At 41.6% G+C, this 23185-nt stretch overlaps 2 protein-coding genes across 6 annotated transcripts in view; one reads left to right on the top strand and one right to left on the bottom strand.

The window, feature by feature from the left end:
* The window catches only part of DDX1 (DEAD-box helicase 1), a 48311-nt gene extending 33030 nt beyond the window's left edge, over positions 1-15281 (bottom strand). For 3 of the 4 annotated variants that reach the window (XR_012645123.1, XR_012645124.1, XM_074991288.1), the window contains exons 1-12: positions 15180-15281; positions 12193-12244; positions 11398-11461; positions 9850-9879; positions 9475-9571; positions 8560-8607; positions 5070-5153; positions 4665-4748; positions 4119-4195; positions 2896-2968; positions 2721-2797; positions 1344-1458 (exon numbers count right to left, since the gene is read on the bottom strand). Coding sequence is in view for 2 of the 4 variants with exons in the window: in XM_074991288.1 (XP_074847389.1) it covers positions 1344-1458; positions 2721-2797; positions 2896-2968; positions 4119-4195; positions 4665-4748; positions 5070-5153; positions 8560-8607; positions 9475-9571; positions 9850-9879; positions 11398-11461; positions 12193-12244; positions 15180-15195 (817 nt within the window). In the remaining 2 variants the exon portion in view is untranslated. Of the gene's footprint in view, positions 1-1343; positions 1459-2720; positions 2798-2895; positions 2969-4118; positions 4196-4664; positions 4749-5069; positions 5154-8559; positions 8608-9474; positions 9572-9849; positions 9880-11397; positions 11462-12192; positions 12245-14071; positions 14159-15179 lie in introns of all 4 variants that reach the window. The other variant, XM_074991289.1, reaches the window with a different exon arrangement.
* A 3153-nt stretch (positions 15282-18434) lies between these two features.
* The window catches only part of NBAS (NBAS subunit of NRZ tethering complex), a 353016-nt gene continuing 348265 nt past the window's right edge, over positions 18435-23185 (top strand). For both annotated transcript variants that reach the window (XM_074991286.1, XM_074991287.1), the window contains exons 1-2: positions 18435-18562; positions 21791-21845. In XM_074991286.1, coding sequence (XP_074847387.1) covers positions 18440-18562; positions 21791-21845 — 178 coding nt within the window. In that variant the 5' untranslated portion in view covers positions 18435-18439. The remainder of the gene's footprint in view (positions 18563-21790; positions 21846-23185) is intronic.

The following is a 23185-nucleotide window of genomic DNA, read 5'->3' as shown; positions in this document are numbered from 1 at the left end:
TACAGGACAAGCCCAAGAGAGAAACCAACAGAACACCACTAGCCATCACCTACAGTCTTCAGCTAAAACCTCTACAGCGCATCATCAGGGATTTACAACCCATCCCGGACAATGATCCCCCACTTTCACAGGCCTTGCCCACAGACAACCTGCCAACCTGAAGCAAATCCTAACCAGCAACTACACACCGCACCACAGTCACTCTATCTCAGGGACCCATCCATGCAACAAACCTCGTTGCCAGCTCTGTCCACATATACACACCAGCAACACCATTACAGGACCTAACCAGATCAGCCACACCATTGTGGGTTCATTCAGCTGCACATCTACCAATATAATTTATGCCATCATGTGCCAGCAATGCCCCTCTGCTATATACATCGGAAAAACTGGACAGTCTCTACGTAAAAGTAAATGCACACAAATCAGATATCAGAAATGGCAATATACAAAAACCCGTAGGAGAGCACTTCAATCTCCCAGGCCACACAGTAGCAGACTTAAAAGTAGCTATCCTACAGCAAAGAAATTTCAGGACCAGACTCCAAAGAGAAATTTCTGAGCTACAATTCATCTGCAAATTCGATGCCCTCAGCTCTGGCTTAAACAAAGACTGCGAATGGCTGGCTAAATACAGAAGCAGCTTCCCCTCCCTTGGTGTTCACACCTCCAGATCAACTGCTGGTAGTAAGCCTCACCCTTGCTGACTGAGCTAACCTTGTTATCCCCACCCTTCCTCTGGCTTATTTACACCTGGCCCTGCAGATTTCCAAGACCAGCATCTGATGAAGTGAGTCTGTGCTCGCGAAAGCTCATGCTCAAAACTTTTCTGTTAGTCTATAAGGTGCCACAGGACCCTTCGTTGCTGTTACAGATCCAGACTAACACGGCTACCCCTCCGATTTTGAACTAAGTATTTCCTCACTCAAAAACCAAAATCAGACTTATGACAAAATGTTTGTATTACCCATACAACATGAACATTGGTCATCCAACAACATTCACTGGTCATCTTAAAAGGAAAAACTGCTTACTCTTAAAGTGGATGCCCTCTGACAAATTAAGTTGAATTCCCTTAATTAGCAGTTGGCACCTTTCAGCTATTTAGTCTATGCATATCTAACTTCATGTTAATTATTATGATGTACAGAATTAACATTGAGGGTGAGATTTGCAAAGATGCTCCAGTTAACCTAATTCTGTCCCAACTGAAGTCACTGGTCAAGCATCAAGAGTCATTAATAGGCACAATTAAACCCATGCAAAGACCTTCTGGAGGAAAAAAAAACAGAAGTCTCACTTTTTCTGGAGACTCTCCTCTTCCTCTGCTTCTAACTTACCTGTGTGCTGTGATTTCACAACACTGCCATCGGGTGCTTTGCAGAGGGCAATGAAGCCATCCTTTGGCGGAACCTTAAAGTCTTCTTCACCAAAATTGAACTTCAATTCAGCATTCTGAAATAAATGTTTCACAAAACCTGTCAGATACCAAGACAGACAATATATATCTAGAATTTCTTCCATAAAATATTTTTCTGTGAGAATCTACTACAAGCCAAGACTAATACAGCAAAGCTTTTCATCTTTTAAAAAACAGTATTTCCACAAAAGCAGGTTGTAAATAACGCTGTAATTAATCAAATCTCTCCAATAATGTGTCTGTTTCCTGCTCTTATTTGTGGTGTGTTTAAGATAGAATTCTTCCACATCAGTATGTCTCCAATTTTAACTATAGATGCAGGCACCTTATGAACAACAATATTTTATCCACACCCAACTCATTCAGTAGTCCTGCCTTTTAAATTGCAGACTGAATTACACCATTAGGTCTTGGATTGTCCTGAACAACTCCATTAAAAAGGACCTCATACATTTGATAGATATCATAGAAATCTTTTGATAGATATATCAATCGGCAAATGCTACACAAATGCAGTATTTTAACATTAGAATTGAGAATTTAAATGAGGGAGTTAAGATTGTTTTAGTCAAGTTCTCACTCACACTAGACACTGGCATTTCTGGCTTTTATTTTTTAAACTGTTAAGTTACTGAACTGTGTTATAGCGTAGGCAGAAAAGAGTAATGCTCAGAAAATCAATGTTTAACTTTAACGTTGCAAAACTCATGTGAAAGTCTGCATTTATTTATTAAAGGTAACCAAATGCAACAGATTTTCTCAACAATCAGAAAAACTCAAAACCTAACCCTTCCACACAGTCAAGCACTCTTGGGACCTGACCACTGTCAAATGAGACAATCTGCCAGATCACGGGAGATCAATATTGTCTAGCAGGATTTCCAACATTTCACTGCTTATTGGGCTCTTGTAAGACATTTAGGGATAAATTACATCTAATTAAGACAGAGCTAGGAATAGGAAATTTGGCTATGCTCATGATAAGTGGTCATCTGGCTAAGTAAAATCATGTTGGATTATGGATGTTCAAATGCAAGAGAGTGTGTCAGACTCGAGTGGTTCAACCTGTACCCCACTCTTTATGACGGGACAAGTTTTTCCAGCAGCACATCCTTGCTAGGAAAGATGCAAGGGGCAAGGTGGACAGTGAGGTGGAGATAGTAACAGAATAAGACTGAATGAATAAATAAGATTTCATATGAAGTAGTTACTGAATACGGACAATATTTGATATTTAAAATAGGACTGAACAATTTTCACATGTGATTTGTATATTCACAACAAATTCATATGTTACCTTCAGAACACAGGCAGCAAAGATTGCTTGGCCCTTTATGTGTGGAGGGATTTCAAATGCAAGGCCAAGGTCTTTCCCTGAGAACAAAATACATTTAAAACAATTAGAGTGAAATATTCAATTAGTTAGATTTTCCAACAACAGCAACAAAAAGGAAAAAAAATTCAGAACGTACCGTTTCTGGAGAACTTGATTTGTCCCTTGTCTACATCTAAATAGCAACCAACTGTATCATGCATAGTGAATTCCTACAATGGAAGGCAGATAGAAAACAGAGAGAACTGATTTAGGAGTAGCTACATTTAAAACAAAACAGCACTCAGATTTTATTAATCTTTATAATTTATCTGACACGAATAGCTTTAAACAAACAGCAGATTTCCAAACAGAACAAACACACACAAACCCTTCTCTGAATAGCACACACTTGTTTGAAAAATACACATGGGTTAGAATAGACAAAATTGGCACCTTTACATTCCTTGTATTACAAGGAAGTTTGATTTCACGTAATTTATTCATAAAGGCAAAAATGTATTTTGGAAAAGATTCAAGTCTGATGCAGGGCATGAAATATGGATATATTACATTAAATTTAATTTCAATGTCTGACAAACATTATGCAAGCCTACTTTCATTACATTTATAAAAGATTAAATACAGGTACAAACAAGACTGAACTTAACATTTTTCAAAAATATTTAAAGTAACATCTCTATAGTAACCCAGACATTACTGAAAAGTATTTCAAATTTTAGTAAATCAGAAAGAATATTTTTAAATAGGTGCAAAAACTTTACTGCATAAGCTTTGGAAAGTTCACCTGTAATAATAAAAGGTAATTATTAAAATTGCATTTGATCTATTTAGATTGATAAAAATTGCACAAGAGGAATTCATATTGGCATGGAAACTTCTGAGGCCAATTACAACTTCAGTAAGTCAAGAACAGAAATAGGCAAGAGCAGTTTTTAAAATAGGAAACAAAAATCCAATTTCCAACTCAACAGCTAAGATGTAAAAGATTTAGGTCTGATTGTACCAGTCCAGTGAAGTCAGTGTGAAAAAGAGACTGCAATAAGTAAAGCAATAAGGTGATCTAAAGCATTTAACTTCCAGTTAATGCAGTACAAGGTCCTCATCTTTGTGGTTGTTAATGCTCCTAAGTGGGCCAGTTACATGGAGGCCAGTGATAACAATGGAAACAAAAGCCCCAGAAGTCCAGGAGATGAGACCACTTCTTTACTTCGCACGTAAATATAGCACTCATCTGGAATTATATTTAATTCAGTTCCTGGCTTTTAAATCAATAATACATGACACAGTGAGACTACTTTTAAAAGCTTGATGTCATGATTGCTGAACAACATTTCTGGCTACTTAATGATTGAAACTTACCTCACCATAACTGTCAAACTGTTTGTTATGCGACTTTTTTCCAGTTCCACCATAGCCAAAGCCAAATTTGTCAGTGCCTAAAGTCAAGTTAAACAACAATAAAATGGTTATTGTTTAGGTTTCAGATCACAGATCCTTTTTGACTATAATCTCAAACCATGCCAGACTCAAGTCTTTGTATTTCCACCATATAAGGGTACAACCCTTGCTCAAACAATTTTCACTGCTTTGGTGAACTCTGGAACACCATCCCTGAAATACATGCTAACTTTCAGTCTCTACTCACCTATATTTTAATAAATTATGGAAACAGAAACAAATAATTAGTGTATCCCCTTTACAGTCAGACTTCCTCTTACCTGTTTTGTAGTGTTTGACTGAGAACAGCTGCACTTCCATGGCCTTGTTCTCCCTTCTCTGCAATCCCTAATGATACCCCCGGTTTTCCCTCTAGAAGACTGGAAATTAGCTGCCCTTTGTGGTACTGACCCTGCAGACCTGCTAAACTTCAGAATTTTCTATTTTATGAAGAAAAGAAAAACTCACCCAAATCCAATGAGGCTTGCATAGTGGACCACCCAACTCTGCACAAGCCCTGGTCATGACAGGATACTTCATAATAGTATTTTCCTTAAAAAGAGAGACACAATTTACATTTCAGTTCCATCAAGCCAGTTCACCTTAGTTATTTCAAGAGGAAGACAAATATTTTTTTCTTTAAAGGTAACTGAACTTCAAGATAACTGAACCTGAATATACAAAGTACATTTCTTCTGAAAGTCTTCCACCTATGTAAGTCTATGAGCCAGTGTACATTTGCCCAGATCCTGCTACCTTAAACTGAAGGTAGTAGGCACAGTAAAAAAAAAAAAAAGAAAAAAAATCAAGGTTATTAATGCTTCAGCAACTCAATTTATTTAAGTATGCATTTTGAAATCATTTTATAGCTACCTTTAGTCACTCCTTTAGTTGCTCTGCATCCATGCCATTCCTTCACCTCTCTGCTTTGACAACACAGACCGTCTGATCCAATTGCTGAACAAAACAAAACAATAAGAACTTAAAACATTTTAGAGTAGCTGTCACACATGCTCCTTTCCTACAGACAAGACCAGAGATTTGAAAAGCAATTATGCCCCAGCTTGAATCTAATTTATTTTCTACTCATACCCAATGAAAAAAGTCACTAAGTATTGATCAACGTCTCATCCATCATTTGGAAGACCATAGGGTCAATGATATTTTGCATTACCTGGCATCAAACTGCTCTTCAGTCATGTTTCAGACGTGAAGAGGTACAGCAAGTGTGCACACACAGGTATGTGTTACAAAAACTATTGGTAGTCAGATGGTTTTAGTATGTGCTATATAACAGTTAAGAAAACAGACAAGTTCATTACCACGTGTATGAATATGTATTAACATGGTATTGGCCATAAGATTTTCTCTTGGTGTTATTTATGGATGAACACACAAGTGAACCTTAGCACACAGAATAGAATTATACATTCACTTAGCAAACAGAGAAATGTCAGCACTTCAATAAGCGTAACACAAGATTCCTGTTGAAACTCAGATCTTTTTGACCTACATCAAGTTGGCAATGGACATCATCGGTATGGAAGTCAAGTGTTGGACTGAAAAGTTTGTATCTGGCATTAATGCTGCTTTATAAAACTATAAACACATAAAACGAATGTTCAAATACTGATTTCTTCAGATTGCTAATCCACTACTAAAATGGATGGAAATTGGATTCAGCATTTTTAAAACAAATCATACGGAGAAATGCTCCTGGACATAGCATATCTGAACATAGCTTTGACACTTCAATATTTAACAAGAATAATTTATGGATTTTTAACATCAGAATGCACTATTATGGATCACCTAGTCTGACCTCTGGCCTGTATTATGTCACAGGTCTTCATGCAGTGATCACCACATTAAGACTATAATGTTCTATTGCTGGGGACATCAACAGCCCCCGCATGCAAGGTGGGAGGAGAGCACGGCTCCGTGCCCTGGAACTGGCCAAGGGGCAAAGGCGGCTTAGGACTTTTGGTCATTAGTTCTGCCCAGACTGTACTGGGCCTCGCCTTTCCTCAAGAGGTGCATCTGGAGCAGTGCTACTCCAGGAATTCAAAGAGGCCCAGAGCTCTAGGCCCAGGGCCAACTGCCCTTTTGCCACTTCCCTGTCAGCAGACTTGTCTGTAGTTCGAGCAGAGGAAGTTATCTAGGATATCCAAGGATATCTATTACTCTTCTGATGCTACAGAAGCACTGCAGCAGTACAGCGGTACTGCAGGGTAGACAGGAGAGATTCTCTTGCCCACATTCCTGACAGGTAGCAGTGAGGAAGAATTCGTCCATCAACCTTGTGTTACCTCCAGAAGTTAGGCCAGTTTAACTGTCACTAAGGCACAGGAAATTTTTCACACTTCTGAGCAACTTAGTTAAACCACCTTAAATTTTCTAGTTTAGACCAGGCCCTAGCTTGACAAAGACTACATCTACACTGCCAGGTAAGTTCAAATTTAAGGCAGTTAGCTCAATATTGCAATGTAACTGTCTTCATTGTAAATACCATTAGTTCAATTTAGGGAGCACTAATATCAATACCATAACATCGCTGAAACTGCCTGGGTGTAGTGTCAAATTCGAATCTACAAGTTTGAATGAAAGCTAGTGTGGATGCCCCATGTCTTTAAATTAAATTCGTTAGCCTCCAGAGGTGTCCCGTATATAACCCACAATACCCCACAGTGCTTGACTCTGGCAGCTTCCATGTCTGCTGCTCTCCAGGTGCGCAGGAATTAGGTAACAGGAAAATGGTGAATTCAACTCAGGACCAGGAAGCCCGCAGCTGTGAAGTCATACTTGCACAAGAGGCTGAGAAACATTTCTTTCTTGGCTTTTAGCACTGCGAGCACATTACAAATTGCCCCTACATGGAGTTCATGGTTCTTTTTCTTCATCTGCTAGCTGAGCACTTGAGCATTTTTTCTGCACTGCCCGGTGCCAGCCACTGCCCTACCGCGCCACATGGCAGCTGGGCTGTTTGGGGGGAGGGGAGTCATGCTTGTATGAGAGGCTGAGAAACAACTTCTCGTCAGTTTACATTTGTGCAGGCCTCTTCCTTCCTCCTCCACAGGCACCATGCAGTTGGGGTCTTTTCCACACCCAATCACATCACATGGCTAGCCCCCAACCTGCTGTTCAGTGCTGACCAAGCTGCCAGGCAGCACCACGTCCTGATTTGCATGTGGTGAGAGCTCCAATGGTGGGAAAGATTTTCAGGGGCTTGCAGCTGCCCAGGGAAATCTATCCTGATGGCTAAGGTTTCTTCAGGGGCTTGCAGCTTCCTGGAGGGAAGTCACAGCACACAGTATTCCAGTAATAGTAGCCCTAATGCCTTATTCAAAGAATATACTATCTCCCTACTCTTATGTGACACTTACCTGTTTATGCAACCAAGAATCATGTTGGAATTGTTGTATGGTAGATCTAATGTGGGCAACCATTCTACTCCCACTTCAAACACCATCAGCCTTAAAGGCCTTTTTGTTTACCACCACCTCCTTGGTCTCTTTTCACCTTATTAAAATATTGTCCTCAACTATTATTACACAAAATTTGATTTACTGAAGAGATTTATATCACCCTGATTTTAGCACGTTCCTTCATCACAGAAAAAGTCATTTTTCTAATTCTGTGGCGTTATCAATATAAAATCCACTTAAGGACCACATTACAGCACTTGTCTACTTTTCATGAACAACTGAATCTTCATTTGTTTTCCCTTAATGCATCAAAATAATATGAACTGATTAATTGTGGAACGGGGAGGTGGTCTAAAAAAGAAACACTTTGACCAAACTCCAATTCTGAGTATTTTTTGTGGACCATAATCAAACGTGCTCTTGCTCTAAATCAAAATAAGGAATGTATATTAGAAGTCAAAAGTTAACCTATAGCATACTTAAGAGTAACAGTAACAAAAATAAATAAATAAATAAATAAAGCAAACCCTCAAACCCTCCCTCAATACTCAAACATAATCCCAAACCAGTCCAAAACAAGTTACAGATTTTGATCAGAATCCTGGAGCCCTTAAGCAGCTGAATAAGAGCACTGAACCATGCACACTAGGGAAAGATACAGGCCTAGGTTTTTTATTTCCTGTTGCATTTAAAAAAAAACAAAAACAAAAACAAAAACAAACCCATCAGTTTATAACTATTTACTGACAATGTTACAGTTTAATACAATATACAGCAAGAGTCATGTTATTCAGCACTCAGATAACTGGCACTCTTAACATTCTGTCCCTGCTTGCTTAATTGTAAAATTCAATTATCTGGCAACCCCTGCTCCCCAGGGAAGCCACATAATCAAGCTTCCATTGTATTTGTTACTCAGCATTAAGAAGGCAACTTACCAAAAGCTGATCCTCTATCATATGGGTTCATCTGCCATTTGTTAAGCACTATTAACGATAATAATAAACATCAAACACCAGTCAGTCAGTCAGTCCAGCTAGCATTAAGACTCAAACATTTATACCTAGTAGTCAAAGCTATTTTGGTATATGGTCTTACTGCATTTCAGTTCAGAGAATAAGTTCTTGAAGTGTTAGGTCCAGATCTTGAAACCTCTCTGGGTTTACCATTGTTTTGGCAATACAGGATATTATTTTAAAAACAGTGTAACAAGGCATTTTGAATGCTGCTGTCATCTATGGTAAGTATCTATGGCTATCTTGCATTCACTACAGTAAATACCACTATTAGAATACCTATATTCCAGTGCATCTTTAGAAGACATCTAGCATCAAGTTTCTGACTTTCTTCTTCATATACGCAAAATGATTTGTGCAAAGTTTGTACACTTAGTACAATAAAAAGGGGCCCTGTATTTCGCAGGTTTAAGTTGGCATTATGTTTGAAACCAAACTTCCATGGTAAATGGGTCCACAAATCCTTTCCATGGGTCTTAAAGCCATTTGGTTCTTAAATCAAGTTCTTTCAGGCAGTACCATTCTTCTCCACCCGCTCTAATGTGCCTGAACTATACCCAAAAAGCCAATGGGGCTCAAACTGTAATTTGAGATCGAAAACTGTTGTAACAAAGATATTCTCAGAAATCCAAAGTCATCCCTACAAATCTCAATCCTGGGGAAATTCTGCACATTTTACACAGCCTTATTAATAGGACTTGCTTAAATAAATGCCCAAGTTTTTTTTGTTTTTAAATTATTTGTACTTCAATAAAAACATAACTTAAACAGAATGACATTAATTTCCAACAACTTTTTAAACACCGCAAGAACTATGGAATTAAGCAACAGAATTACCTGCCCCACCAGTTTTGATAGTTGTTTTCCCCTTTTTGCCTTCCTGCTGGTCCTTAAGGGTTTCATAAACAATCTGGATAACTGGGATACTGAAAGCCTGGGGGTGGGGAGGGGGAATCTTTTAATACTGATGAAATACATAAAACGTTAAGCCACAAAAGGTAAAGTATGCCATATAAAAATATTATGATCCTCCAAATCCTTGTACTTAAAAATAAAAAAAAAAAAAATGTATTGGTCTAGTTTTAAAGCATTTTAATTTATTTGTTAATTAACAGAAATGTTTAATTCTTACTCGAACAAACACTCCAGCACACCAAGACAGATTTATGTCTGAATTTTATTAGATTACATACTTTAAGCTTGTTTACTTACACCAGTCTTTCCACTCCCAGTTTCTGCAGCCTGTAGGGAGACAGGAAAAGTTTTTCAGATGCTACATGATACAACTGTACCCCCATTTATTTAAAATTTACAATACAGTCCTAAGCCTGGAGGTGGGTTGGGGCTGTGGGAGGGGTTAAGTATGGGGTGGGTTACAGCTACAGGGGGAGTGGGTGGTGGAGTTGAGCTGCGTGGCCCTGCAGGGGGTTGAGCTGGGTAGGGCTGGAAGGAGTGGGGAGAGGGAGGGAGAAGTGGGATTCTGCAGTTGTGCTTAACTCACATTAACGTGAGTTAAGCACAACTCACAATAGTGCATTTTAAGGGATTACTGTAAAATGAGTCCCTCTACTGTAATTGATTTTCTTCCCCCTGTAATGCAATCTGCTACATAATATGTTTCCACTTGCCAGACTTTCATCATTCAAGGTATTATTTTGTTAAATCAGGCATCAGCAACCAAAATGGCAAGAAGAGCCATTTTTTTAAACTTCAGTAATTCAAGAGGTGCAGTGCATGTGAATACAAGACAGTCCTTCATAACATCAAACGACACTTTTTGTAACCCCTATTTTAAGAATACCATGCACACAATGATTTGTAATAAAAACAAAAAAGTAGTCATGTAGCACTTTAAAGACTAACAAAATAATTTATTAGGTGATAAGCTTTTGTGGGACAGACACAAATGCAAACAAGGTGCTGATTTGAAGAAGTGGGTCTGCCCCACGAAAGCTCATCACCTAATAAATTTTGTTAGTCTTTAAAGTGCTACATGACTGCTTTTTTGTTTTGAAAGAATACAGACAAACACGGCTATCTCTGTCTCCATTCAATGATTTTTAACACAATACATGCTTACTGCAGGACATTGACAAACTTGTTACATATTCTATTTCCTCACACTTTATGTGTGTGAGCCTGCAAGATTATCTTCCTGACTTTCATTCCCAAACCCACTTTAGCTATGCCTATTTTACTTCATGTTTATTTTCAGGTTTCATTCTTAAAATGCTTGCTCTCTTCAAAGCAGCAATCCTGTAAACTCCCCTTTCAAATAAAAAAACCACGCCAAGATTTTATTAGCAACACAATAAAAAACAGTTACAATATCATATCGGACAATGCACTGCACATATTAAAGAGGGAAATTATCCAACATTTTGACATCATTTGCTATTTAGATATGAGTTGAACTAATCATTGGCCTTTTAGATGTTCACCATTTACTGAAAATTAGGAGGATTTTCTTTTTTCAAAAAAAATAAATAATAATATTATTGCAATAATAGTGCTGGGAGCCAAAAAAATCCTGAAATGGCTGCATGCAGCTTCAGATCATAGGTTGTGGACCCTGTGTGATACCCCCTGACAAAGATTAAATATATACCGTAACTAAGCATTCACAAAATATGCTCTAAATTAGTTTTTCAGTGTTTACTCACACAACAGATTTAAATCTCATATTATACATCTAAATTTTAAAAACATTAAGTCCATGAATTTTATTTATATGCAATCCGAACAGTTTAACATACGTACCATAAGTACATCACCACCTCCTAGAATCAATGGGACTGACTCAGCTTGAATATCTGTGGGAAGACTACAAAACCGACTATGTAAAAACCACAAGAACTGACAGTTAAAAAAGAGTCAGTTCTTTTGCTTATCAGTTTACAGGAAGACCATTTACATCTTATAAAAGGGGATGAAATTAAGTCACTTTAATCAGTGTCCTGAAGTGTTCAAAACTGCAATGTACAAATTTTGTCCATGCAGGTGGAAACATTCTAAGGAAGCTCCAGCTTTGTTCTGAATCAGGATTTTATCTCAAAATTAAACAAAATTGATCATCTCAGTGACTGGAAAACTGAGCTAGGAGCTAGAAACAGTGAGTAGCCACAATTAAGTAAGCATCCACTTCACTGGAAGAAGAATGAGACAAGCCAGCAAATGATCTGCATAATATCTGATGTTCACAAACCACGGTTTACAAACCACTAATGAAACTAAGGGGAGAAAGCAAACAAGAGAGAGGAAGAAAGCTTTTGCGGAGAAAAAAGTATTAAAATATTGCCTGCAACTAAGGCCCTACTTTTCACTTCCCCAACTTGGGTACTTCAGATCTGCAATTACATTCATGCAATTTTTTCCAGTCATTCGTGATGAATGGAATACAAGATGTGCAACAAAGATGTGAATAAAATGGAAAGCATAAGTATCTTTTCTGCTAAATGACTACAGAGACAGGATAATTTGGAAACTCAATTACATACAACTTAGAAATTTGTTGGTGATGTCTAGCTTACTCGATATCTAAGTACTTATACTTACAGCCAGTCCAGCTCCTCCACAGCTTGAGCGATTTCGGGCATAACGCCCATTTCTAACAGGAAAGAGGAGAAAAAAAAAAAAAAGGGCTTTAGATACCTCAGCATAACTCTGATAGCATTATTTCCAAACGCTAACCCAACATGAAATTCAAAAAGAAAGTGTTTAGGTGTTTTTCTATGTCTGTGAACACAGCACTGTGTCTTTTTAAGCACCAAAATGTTCAGAATGACATATTTTTAACATGTTATAAAAAAAATTAACTTCTGGATCAGGAAAGATAATAGAACAAACTATTAAGTAATCCATTCACAAACATCAAGGCTATGTCTGCATGGGCCCCTTCCCTTCAAAAGGGGCATGCAAATATGGTAGACCAAAAATGCAAAAGAGGTGCTAATTTGCATGATCATTTGCATAATGGCAGCCATTTGTCTTTCAGGAAGAGCTGTTTCAAAATGCAGGAGAGCCATGTAAATGGGGTTCCTTCAAAAGTAAGTCTTGCTTTTGAAAACGCCCTTCTTCTGAATTTTATTTTTATTTTTTTTCAGGAAAAAGGGCACTTTCAAAAGAGAGGCTTCCTTTTTCCGGAACCCCATCTACACAGCTCTCGGATTTCAAAAGCAGCTCTTTCATAATGGTGAGCGGCCATCATTATGCAAATGAGGCTCTGAATATACAAATCTGTGCCTTATTTGTGCTTTTGCTCTGCCACATATGCATGCCCCTTTTGGGGGGGGGGGGTGGGAAAGAGTAGATGCAGCCAAAAAAGATAATAAGGTTATAAGAAATAACACAGATTTGTAAAGAACACATCATGGAAATTAACTTGATAGCATTCTTAGATGACATAAGGCTTTTGGATGAGGGGTGGGGTGGGGAGCCGCAAATGTGGTACAGCTACACTTTAGCAAAACATTTAATAGAATCTCATATAACCCTGTTGTTAATAAACTAGGGCAATACAACCTAAATGGGGCTATTACAACATGGGTTAATAACTAGTTGTATAACCATTCCCAGAGAACAGTTATTAATGGTTCACAGTTATGATGGAAGAGCATAATGGGTGAGGGTCTTCAGATCAGTTTTGGGACCAGTTCTGATCAAGATCTTCACCAATGATTTAGATAATGGCACAGAGAGTAGGTCTATAAAGTCTGTAGATGATACCAAGCTGCAAGGGACTGCAAGTGCTTTGCAGAATAGGATTATAAATTCAAACAGATTAAGACAAACTGCAGAAATGGTCTTTGGTAAATAGGATGAAATTCCACAATGACAAACACAAAGTACTCCACTTAGGGAGGAACAGTTTCACACACACAAAATGGAAAATGACTATCTAGGAAGGAGTATTGTGGAAAGAGATCTAGGACTCATGATCAACCACAAGTTAAATTTGAATCAACCTTATGAAACTGTTGTGCACCTCACGAATTTTTGGTTTAGTCTTTATATTCTTATAGCTAAATCCTGCATTGAAAGAGCATACAATAAATCTCTGCAGTGAATTTTAAAGTGACAAATATCAGAAGTCTTCTTGTAATATGATTTTATTTTCCTTGACAATTTTCATTGGTCAGGATAAACCTCTTCAAAGATTCCATGCTATCATATATTTTACTATATCAGATGAGGGTTTACAGTAGAGGTTAATACCAAGTAATAACCTTTTTTTTTTTTAAGTTACAATCCCATGTACAGTAAACCCTCAATTTAATGGACCAATGGGGTGGGGAGAGGCATGTGTTAATGCCGGAAGTCTGTTATATCCAAATGGTTATACTGTATGACGATGCACTGGCCTCCCCAGCCCATCACTCACTCTTGTCCTCTGTCCCCAATTCCCTTCCCACCTCCATCTCCTCCTCCCAATTACCAGGAGAGAAGCTGAATGCCAGCTTGGCTCCTTCCACCTCGTTCAGCTCTCAGCCCTGCAGTTCCTCCAGCCCCAGCTCCAAACCACCTGTGTGAAGGTAGAGCATGGCCACTCTCGGTCTGCAAGAGGGCAGCAACCTCAGACACCATTACTGTTGCTTGGTGCCACTCCAGACAGCAGTGGCTGGGTGCCTACATGTTCCACACACATGAGGCTGGGGGAGGAAGAGTCCTGTGCCCCGACACAGCTCCTTCCCCAGCTCCTCTGGCCCCAGTGGCTTCAGCCATTGTGGTGGCCCCTTGAGCCCTGGCAGCACCTCCGGTGAGTCTCCCACATTTATCTGGAGAGGAAGAGGAAAGTCCGGCCAACAGCAGCCCTTATTTCTGAAGTCTGTTATATTGGGGGGAGCATTAAATTGAGAGTTTACTGTATTGCACAATTCAGTTATGAAACAGAATTTACAAAACAATCTCAGGGCAGGGAGAACTGGACAAGGGTTTAAATGGTTTAACAACTTATCTTGAGCACCTACTAGAAAAACCCTCCCAACCCTACAAAGACCATAGGAAAAGCAGCCTACTTACATCAGTTAAAACTTAAGTCACCAGCCAAATTAGATAACGACACAAAGGCTACGGCGATAGTTACACAAGATACAAATTGAAAACCAACACACCGCGAACCCGGGCTGGGGTGCGAGATGTGGGTGTTCCTAACACTAACTTCTGCTATTTCTCTTGCTTTATCGCAGGCCTGTGGGACAACCTGCAGACCCGATCGCCTCGGCAGGGGCCGTAGCCGAGGACCCACACTCGCCCGTGGGGCTAAGCGCGGCTTGTAGGAGGTCGGGCCTACACCCCAGCCAGAGCAGACCCCGCCTGCCCGGGGAACAGCGACATCTACGCCCGGCTCCGTCGGGGGCAGCGTAAGAGGGGAGACTCTTCGGCTCCTCGTCATGCCCGCAGCGCGGTGGAGGCTCCCGCTAGGCCCTTGGCGCCGGCTCGCCCTCGGGGAACGCGCCTCCTGCCCCTTGGCCCTTCCCGCCCCCGCAGGAACCGGTGCCGCCACCGCGTACAGCCCCTGGCACCCCCTGCCCCGGGCCGCCTACCGGAGAACGCCGCCATCTCAGCGCCACGCAGACAGCAGTGTCAGGCAGCCGCTCCGGAGACCGCGCAAGGCCGGTCCCCACCGCTTTATCCCTCCGGGTTGCTCCGCCGCCAGGCCGCGCCGGTTCCGGCTGCCGAAAGCGCCCGGCTCAGGGACTTGGACCTGAGCTCTCAAAGAAGCGAGTCTCTGTCCCGAGCCATGAGTCTGCGCCAGCCGTCACCCACACCCCGAGTCTGCGACCTGGATCGCCGCCTACGGACCGGACCCAGGCCCCGCTCCTGGATCCTCACCCTGCCCCACCCTGAGATCCAGCCTGCCCCGACTGATGCCCTTCGCTCACCCAGCCGTGCCCCGACTGACCCTGATCCCTCACCCAGACCCCCACGACTGACCCCAAGCCCCCCACCCTGTACCCCAACACGACCTTCTCCGACTGACCCCACAATCCCCCACCCTGTACCCTCAACCAGACCTTCTCTGACTGAGGCCAACCCCCCTGACCAGCTCATGTTGGCCCTGTACCATTATCCAGACCACTTCTGATTGACCCCAATTCCACCTTACCAGCCAAAACTGACCCAGTTTCTGACTGCCTCCCAAACCTAGTCTGAGCAGCCCAAACTGACCTCATACCCTTTCCCTCCCCCTCCCCCTCCCAGATCTTCTCTGACTGACTCCCAAACCCAACCTTACCAGTAGTGTTTCCTGTAAGCTGAACACTTGGGCAACTGCCCAGGAGAGGTTCAGGTGCTGCCCGACTGATTAGCCACACAGTGGGCAGTGTGAATTTCTATGGGTGGTGCACATCCACACATGCACATAACAAAATGTATTCTGCCCATGGATGGAAGGAATTAGAGGGTGCACTGCTTGTGAACCTAGACTGACCCTGTGCAGTCATCCAAGTTTTTTCCAACTGACCCCAAACCCATCCAGACCTGTCCATATTGATTCTATATCCCCACCCAGGTCTTTTCTGACTTACCACGCATCCCCTGACCAGCCCACATTGTTCCTGTACTGTCACCCAGATCTGCTTCAACTGACCCCAAGTCCACATTGATCAACTCAGATTGACCCTGTATCCTCATCCAGCTGATCCCATGTCCCCAACCAGCAAATTTTGTTCCTATACCCTCACCCAGATCTTGACTTGCCAAGCCCAATCTTACCGGCCCCCGAACCTGTATCCTCACCCTGACTTTCTCTGAATGACCCCCAAGCCCACCTTAACCATCCCAGATGATCCCATACCCTCACCAATGTTCTTGCTAATCTTTTGCATCATTGTGGAATAAATTTTGTTATGTGCTCAGAGGCACATATGGATGTGCACCACCAGTAGAAACACATGCTGCTGTCTGTGGGCACTCCAAGTAATTTGGATGACATTTGAATCTCCCCTGAGTGGCTGCACAAGAACACAGTTTACAGGGAACACTAACTCTCACCCAGACCTCTGACTGACCCCCAAACCCAACCTTATCAGCTCATACTGACACTGATCCCTCATGCGGACCTTCTTCAACTGCCCCCACCCAACCAACCCTGATTAGCTTAGACTGATCCTGAACCCTCCCTGTCACCAGCCCAGACTGACAATGGACTCGCACCCTGATTAGCCCAGATTGACCATGAACCCTAACCCTATGCTAGCCTTTACTGACCCTGATCAGTCCATACTGGCCCCACCACTGTACTTAATTTGAAACCAAATGAACACTAACCAGACCAAGATCATGCTGTGAATTGTAATCCACCTGGTAAACCTGAGACCATGTGCCAAAATGAGCACAAGTCCTGAATCCTCATTTGGGCTCAGTGTTGATACACCTCATTTTCTGTCTAATTTATCATCATCATGATGATCATGCATTGTATTGCACCGGGGTAATAAGATATGATATCGATGCAATTATTTTCAAAAGAGGTGCAGTGCCAAGGTGAAGCCGCTGGAGAGCTCCTTACCAGATTGGCTTCTGTTCCTCTGCAGGAAAAATTTACTTTGAACTTCATATAGTTTCTGTGAATGGTGACTGATGCACTATTGATGTTATGTTTTGTCTTGCAAAACATAATTCAGTTAAAATATTCAGCTAAGGAAACAAACAGCAATCAGTAGTAACTTTTCCCTAAATGGTACCGTTTCTGTGATGTTTAAGGCAAGCTAACAGCATGGAGTGGTAGGGCTTGTAATTTCACACTTTTACTGGAATCGAAAACTAGACTACATAGCTGACTGCAAATTAAATAAAAAAATTAAAAAATGGAGGTACACATCTCATAGAGCTGGAAGGGACCTTGGGAGGTCACTGAGCCTGGTTCCCTGCCCTCTTGGCAGGACCAAGTATCATCCCCTGCTTTTTTTTTTATTTTTATTTTTTTTTTATTTTTAAATATCTACTGGCCCCAAATGGTCCTCACAAGGATTGAGCTCACAACTCTGAATGTAGCAGGCTAACAGCGCAAACCACTGACCTATCCTTGCCCCCTTAACATTAAAAAAACAGGTTATTAAAATTATACTAAAAATAGAAAATAAGCTCAGCAGTGAACTGAGCTTATTTTCTTCTTGTCTGAAAGAGTCTTCATTCTCAAAAACTATGATACACACAATTTAAAAAATTACCACTTAATATATTAACTGCTTTGTGTCTTGCTTCTAAATGAACATTGCTTGTCTCGATGATTTTGCATTTTAGAGTGCTGAGCCTGCAAGCTGATCACGTAACTAATGGCTTTCAACACCAGGTTTGGGAGGCCAAACTCCTGAAACAAGAAGTCCTGTGGCACCTCATAGACTAAAAGATATTTTGGAGCATAAACTTTTGTGGGCAAAGACCCGTTTGTCTTTACCCACTACAGCTTATGCTCCAAAATATCTGTTAGTTTATAAGGTGCCACAGGACATCTGGTTCTGCAAGTTACAGACTAACATGGCTATGTCTCAGACCCTTAACTCCCAAAGTTATTGGATCTAGGGACCTAACTATCTTGGAGGATCCGGCCCACAGGTGCTTTCGAAACCTCAGCCTAATAATCTGGCCACACTGAGCACTTTGCAAAGTGCTTTGGCTCCACCTCCCTCCAGAGCAAATGTCTTTTGACTGGGCAGAACTTGCCCTCTGCAGACAGCAGCGGAGCGGAAAGGGTTAAACACCTCTTGCCTCCTCCCTGCATCCTTAGGGCGGAGTGAGCGAGCGATTTGTCTTCTACCGGGCGCCGTAGCGGGTGTAGCAGTGGTCTTGCTCCGGGTTGAGGATGGTCGCTGGCTGTGGGAGCGGGGAGGCGGCGGAGGTAGCCGCTGTTAGCGGGGAAGAGGAGGAAAACATTCTCTACGACCTGCTCATCAACACCGAGTGGCCCCCGGAGACCGAGGTGCAGGTCAGTCTCCGCGCGCGACCGCAGGTGGGGGCGGGGAGCCACGTAGCGCCCGGCCAGGGAAGGGGCGTGTGCACGGGGGTTGAGGGGGGGGGGCGTCTATTCTTGCTCCTCCCCCTCCCCCCTTTTCCCAGTGGTGAGGAGTGGGGTGCTCGGCCCCTGCTGGTGGCACCCGGCCCTGGTAAAACTCGCGCAGCAAAGACCCTCAGCCCAATTGGGACCTACCCTTAATCCTGAGCAGGGGCACAACTAGCTGTGTGTGTGCGCGTGTGCGCGCGTGTGTGCGCGCTCGCAATATGTGACTTTGCAGCCCACCATTACTGCTTAGCGAGTGCTACTTATTGTGCCTCATCTTAATGTGTTAAAGATCCATTAAGTAAGTCTGCATCGTTTTAATTGTGCTTAGTATTTCGAACACCCAAACGGCAACCCAGCGTGCCTGGGCTTCCAGTGAACTTGAGTGATATCTCAGGTCGGAAGTGGTCTGAAGTGCACTTCAGTAAGTATCGGTGGTATTAATACAAACCTGTAGCTGAAAGGTTTTGTTCATCTTTACCAGTTACGAATTCTCTCTGTTCCATTACATTTCATTTCAAACAAGGGAAACTTCCATTTCTTCTACCATAGCTGTGATTCTGTTTTATAATGACACATACGTGCGCGCACGCACACGCGCACACACACACACACACACACACAGAGCTTTGTTAGTCTTTAAAGTGCTACAAGGTTGCTTTTAGTTTTGTGAAGGTACAGACTAACATGGCTACCTCTCTGTGACCACACACAGAGCTCTAAGCTTGATCAGGTATTTCTAATTTCAATGGTGTTCCGCAAACTTATCGCTCACTTTAAATGGAAGATGACATTTACCTTGTTTATTACACAGTGGCGTTCTTGAGATGCAGGATATTTTAACAATGTAATTTACTTTGTTCTGCAAGGTGCTTTGACTTCTAGATTTGTAATTTCAATGGGGACTCTTATCATGCATTACAATGGGATGTATTTAACTTGTGTAAAACCAGACATAAGAACTGAGCAGAAAGTTATCTTACATGCTGAGTACTTGTTTTTGCATCCTGGCCACTAATACCTGATAGAGAGCCTGATTCAGTGCTTTTAAACCTCAGCCTCCCAGTGACTCCAGGGTTCAGGATCCTCCATTGAATCAATGGCTCCACTATATTCCTATTAAGTCGCTATTAGGACCTATTATGGCTCCAGTATAGGGAACCAGGTGCAATAGGGTACATGGGAAAACTATTCTGAAATAAGGATGCTGTGTGACTAGCACAGGGCTGAGAGTCAAGATGCTGGTTTCTTGTCTCAGCATTGTCACTGATGTGCACTGGGTACATGGGCAAGTCATTTTACATCTCTGCATGACATTCTCATTTGCTTCCCTTAAGTTATAACAGTTCATTATTTTTTGTATTCAAAATCTGAACCATTAGTGATACTGTAGTGACCAGAAACCTCAGCTGAGAGCAGAGTCCAATTGTGCTAGGTGCTGTATGGAGTGAGAGACAGGCCTTGCTCCAAAGAGTCACAATCCGGAGCAATGGGGATGGAGTGCTCGGGAGCCAAGTGGTCCAGCCCCGCTTGTTTAGATTGGGTCTCACTGTAAACAGTGTAAGGAAGTGGGTAACGTGGGTCAGTGAAGGAGACTTCAAACTGGACACTTCTGCTTGCTCCCTAGTCATGGCTGCAGCTCCCTTCCACCCCAAAGGTTGTGGGAAGGGTGCTGCTGTAGTGTCTGGGGCAACCCCAGACAGAGGTGAGTAGGGATGGGGAGCAGGTACACACATCACCAGTTGGCTCCTTTGACCTGCCAGGCAAGGCAGTCTGCAGGAAACCCTGGGAGCAGCAGCAGCTGAAGGCCCAAGCCCTGCTTCTCTGGATTGGGCCGCACTGTCGCTGTGGGCCTGTATGCTGCCTAGTTACACATCTGATCTTGAATGAGGGGATTTGTTCAGAGGCTGCTGAGGCTGCCATAGCAGACAGTGAGTCATAAAACCTTAAAACTTGTCCAGTGCACATACAAAACACTGGTCGTGCACTGCTGAGAGAGAGGTGGTGTGGTAATTTGAGGCCTTTCCAGTTAGGCACCCCCCAGCACCTCTGGCTTCTGCATCTATGGCTTAGGTTCGTTCTTTCTTTCTTTCTTTCTTTTCTGTTTTTCTCGTTCTCTTTTTTTCCCCTAAAAGAAACTCCTTCTGTTTTCATACCACTAACAGAGTCTGATTTGGGTTTTTACTGTTTAACTAACATACAAAAGGTTGTCCGGTAGAAATATTCATTGTGTAATTTACTTGGGCCTGATCTCCTGAAAAGGTTAAGAGCTAACAGCAGTCAGTGGGGGCTGCACTTTTGAAAAAGAGGTACCGAATCAAGTAAACAGCAGATGATGCAAATGCAATTATTGCCCACTAAAACTCTAGCAGGGCTTGGTTGACACGAGAGAGAAAATGGTCTTTGAGTAGTTCTTTTACTGAGTAGAGGTATGTACAGAATAGGACCTGTTGCTATAAACGTTCTTGCTCTTTCACATAACAAGAATTTTGAGTGAGAGACTCCTTTTCTCTTGGGCTGTGCCTACATTAGTAAGTTCTTTTGGAAAATGTGTCTCTTTTTTCAGAGAACAGATGGTGCATCTACACACAAAATGAGCTCTTTCAATCTCAAATTGAAAGAACATGGCTCTTCTTCCGGCAGCCCTCTTCTGCTCCCAGATCAGAAAGAGCGCCTTCTTTCAAAAAAAAAAAAAAAAGCATGTAGTTGCTCCGTGGGCCCTTTTTTTGAAAGAGCAGTCCTTATGGTACTGGATTTTTTTGATCCCTGTCCTGCTCTTTCAAAAAAGAGTGTCTGTTTGGATGGTCTGTATCGAAAGAGCAGATTGTTTGCCAATCTACTTTTTTTGTGTGTGGATGTGCTCTTTTGAAAGAAGTTTTTTCTGAAGAGATCTTCTGGAGGAACTGCTTTTGGAAATCGCTGCAGTGTAGACATAGCCCTACACAATCAGAATGGTTTTATTACAATGTAGCGCATACTGAATGTTCAATTACAGAGTCGCTTAGCTTTTGCAATTTAATGTAGAACTGGACAGAGTCAAAATTAATTGGGAAGTTTCTAGAAGAATGGAGAGGTTATCACATGCATTCACTGAGTATGTACATGAATATTGGATTGTTCAGATGTAGCTTGATGAATGTATTGTTTTAATTGCAGCCAAGAGGCAACAAAAAGCATGGTGCATCATTTATCATCACTAGAGCAATTACAGGTAAATATGACTTATTTTCACCGAAGGATTGTTGACTGGTTTTCTATTTATAGCTTAAATGAGCTCTGTGGGTTCTGATTACAGGATTTGTTATGTCTGGCATTGTGATGGGTCTAGCGTAATGGAACACATAGTATGTATCAGTAATCTGGAAACAGCTTTTTATGATTTTCACCTTTGTATGTAGGTATGTGTGTTTTCTGGCTAGATAATGCCTCATGTGGCGTAGTAATTTAAACAAGCACCTGATAAGCATCTGAGTTACTGCAGAATGATCTTGAGATTTTGGAATGCGCTTTTGTCAGACCTAATGTTTTTTAGTAAGGCTTTCTGGACACTTCTACAACAAGGTTTTAAAATCCTGGCACGTTGCTGTAATTATGATTGATGTATGCATGTTAATAATTTTCACTCTCAAGATCCTGTTGATTAAATTTTCAAAATTGCATAAGGTTTAAATTTTATGTTTACTATTTCATAAAGCTTGGGATTTTGTGGTCAAGTAGAAGTACGAAGAATGTTCGTTTTCATACCACAATACTTTTTATGATAGTTCCCAATATAATAATTCAGGGCAACTGCATCTGCATTCCTCTTCTGTGATCCAGCTAGTGCATCCACCTTAGTTTTATAGCTCCTGAGCTGTTGCTTATTTCCCTTCTGACCAAGGTTACAGGTTGAATGTTTCCTTGCCTGAACTGTGTCCCCCACCATCAAAAGACCTATTGAGTAATTAAAGTTTTTCACTTTAACTGTGGTAATCACACAGCTCAGTACACAGCCCTTCTCAAGCAAGCACATTCTATTCTTAAGCCAAAAGCAAAACAGAGAAAATGTGTTACAAAAAATAAAAGCACCCACACACACTAATGTTCACTAGATATTACCAGAAATCGAGCATGGGCTCTGTTTGGCGAACACTCTGCAATATCCCACACAAAGCTCTTCCTGTGGTCTCAAGTTTATTACAGCCTTTGCTCAGAACAACAACGCAGTGTAATGGGGTCTCAGAAGGCAAAATCCTTCCAACCCCTCCCTAAGGATTGAGGCTGTTTGTAGACCAGAGGACCTGTCCATTTACTGAATCGGGAAGAATGCCAGGAATCAGTTTACTACCAGGTTATTTGTCCAACAATCCTTTCTTTGTCTGTTGGTCCCTGAAATCCAGTTTGAATTAGTTTATGTATTTCTGTCTTGGAAATAGTGTTTTTGCGGAGATGTTGCAACTGGAGTGACTGACTGATCACCCTCCTGCTCTCATTGGAGGCACTCTATTTTACCTTTTCTGTGGAAATAAATACAAACCCTCAGCAACCCATTAGCAATTGCATTTTTAATAA

This window comes from Carettochelys insculpta, chromosome 3, assembly GCF_033958435.1.
Source record: "Carettochelys insculpta isolate YL-2023 chromosome 3, ASM3395843v1, whole genome shotgun sequence".
In the NCBI taxonomy this organism is placed as follows: domain Eukaryota; kingdom Metazoa; phylum Chordata; order Testudines; family Carettochelyidae; genus Carettochelys; species Carettochelys insculpta.
Note: the sequence above shows the minus strand (reverse complement) of the source record. Positions and strands in the feature narration are given on the sequence as shown.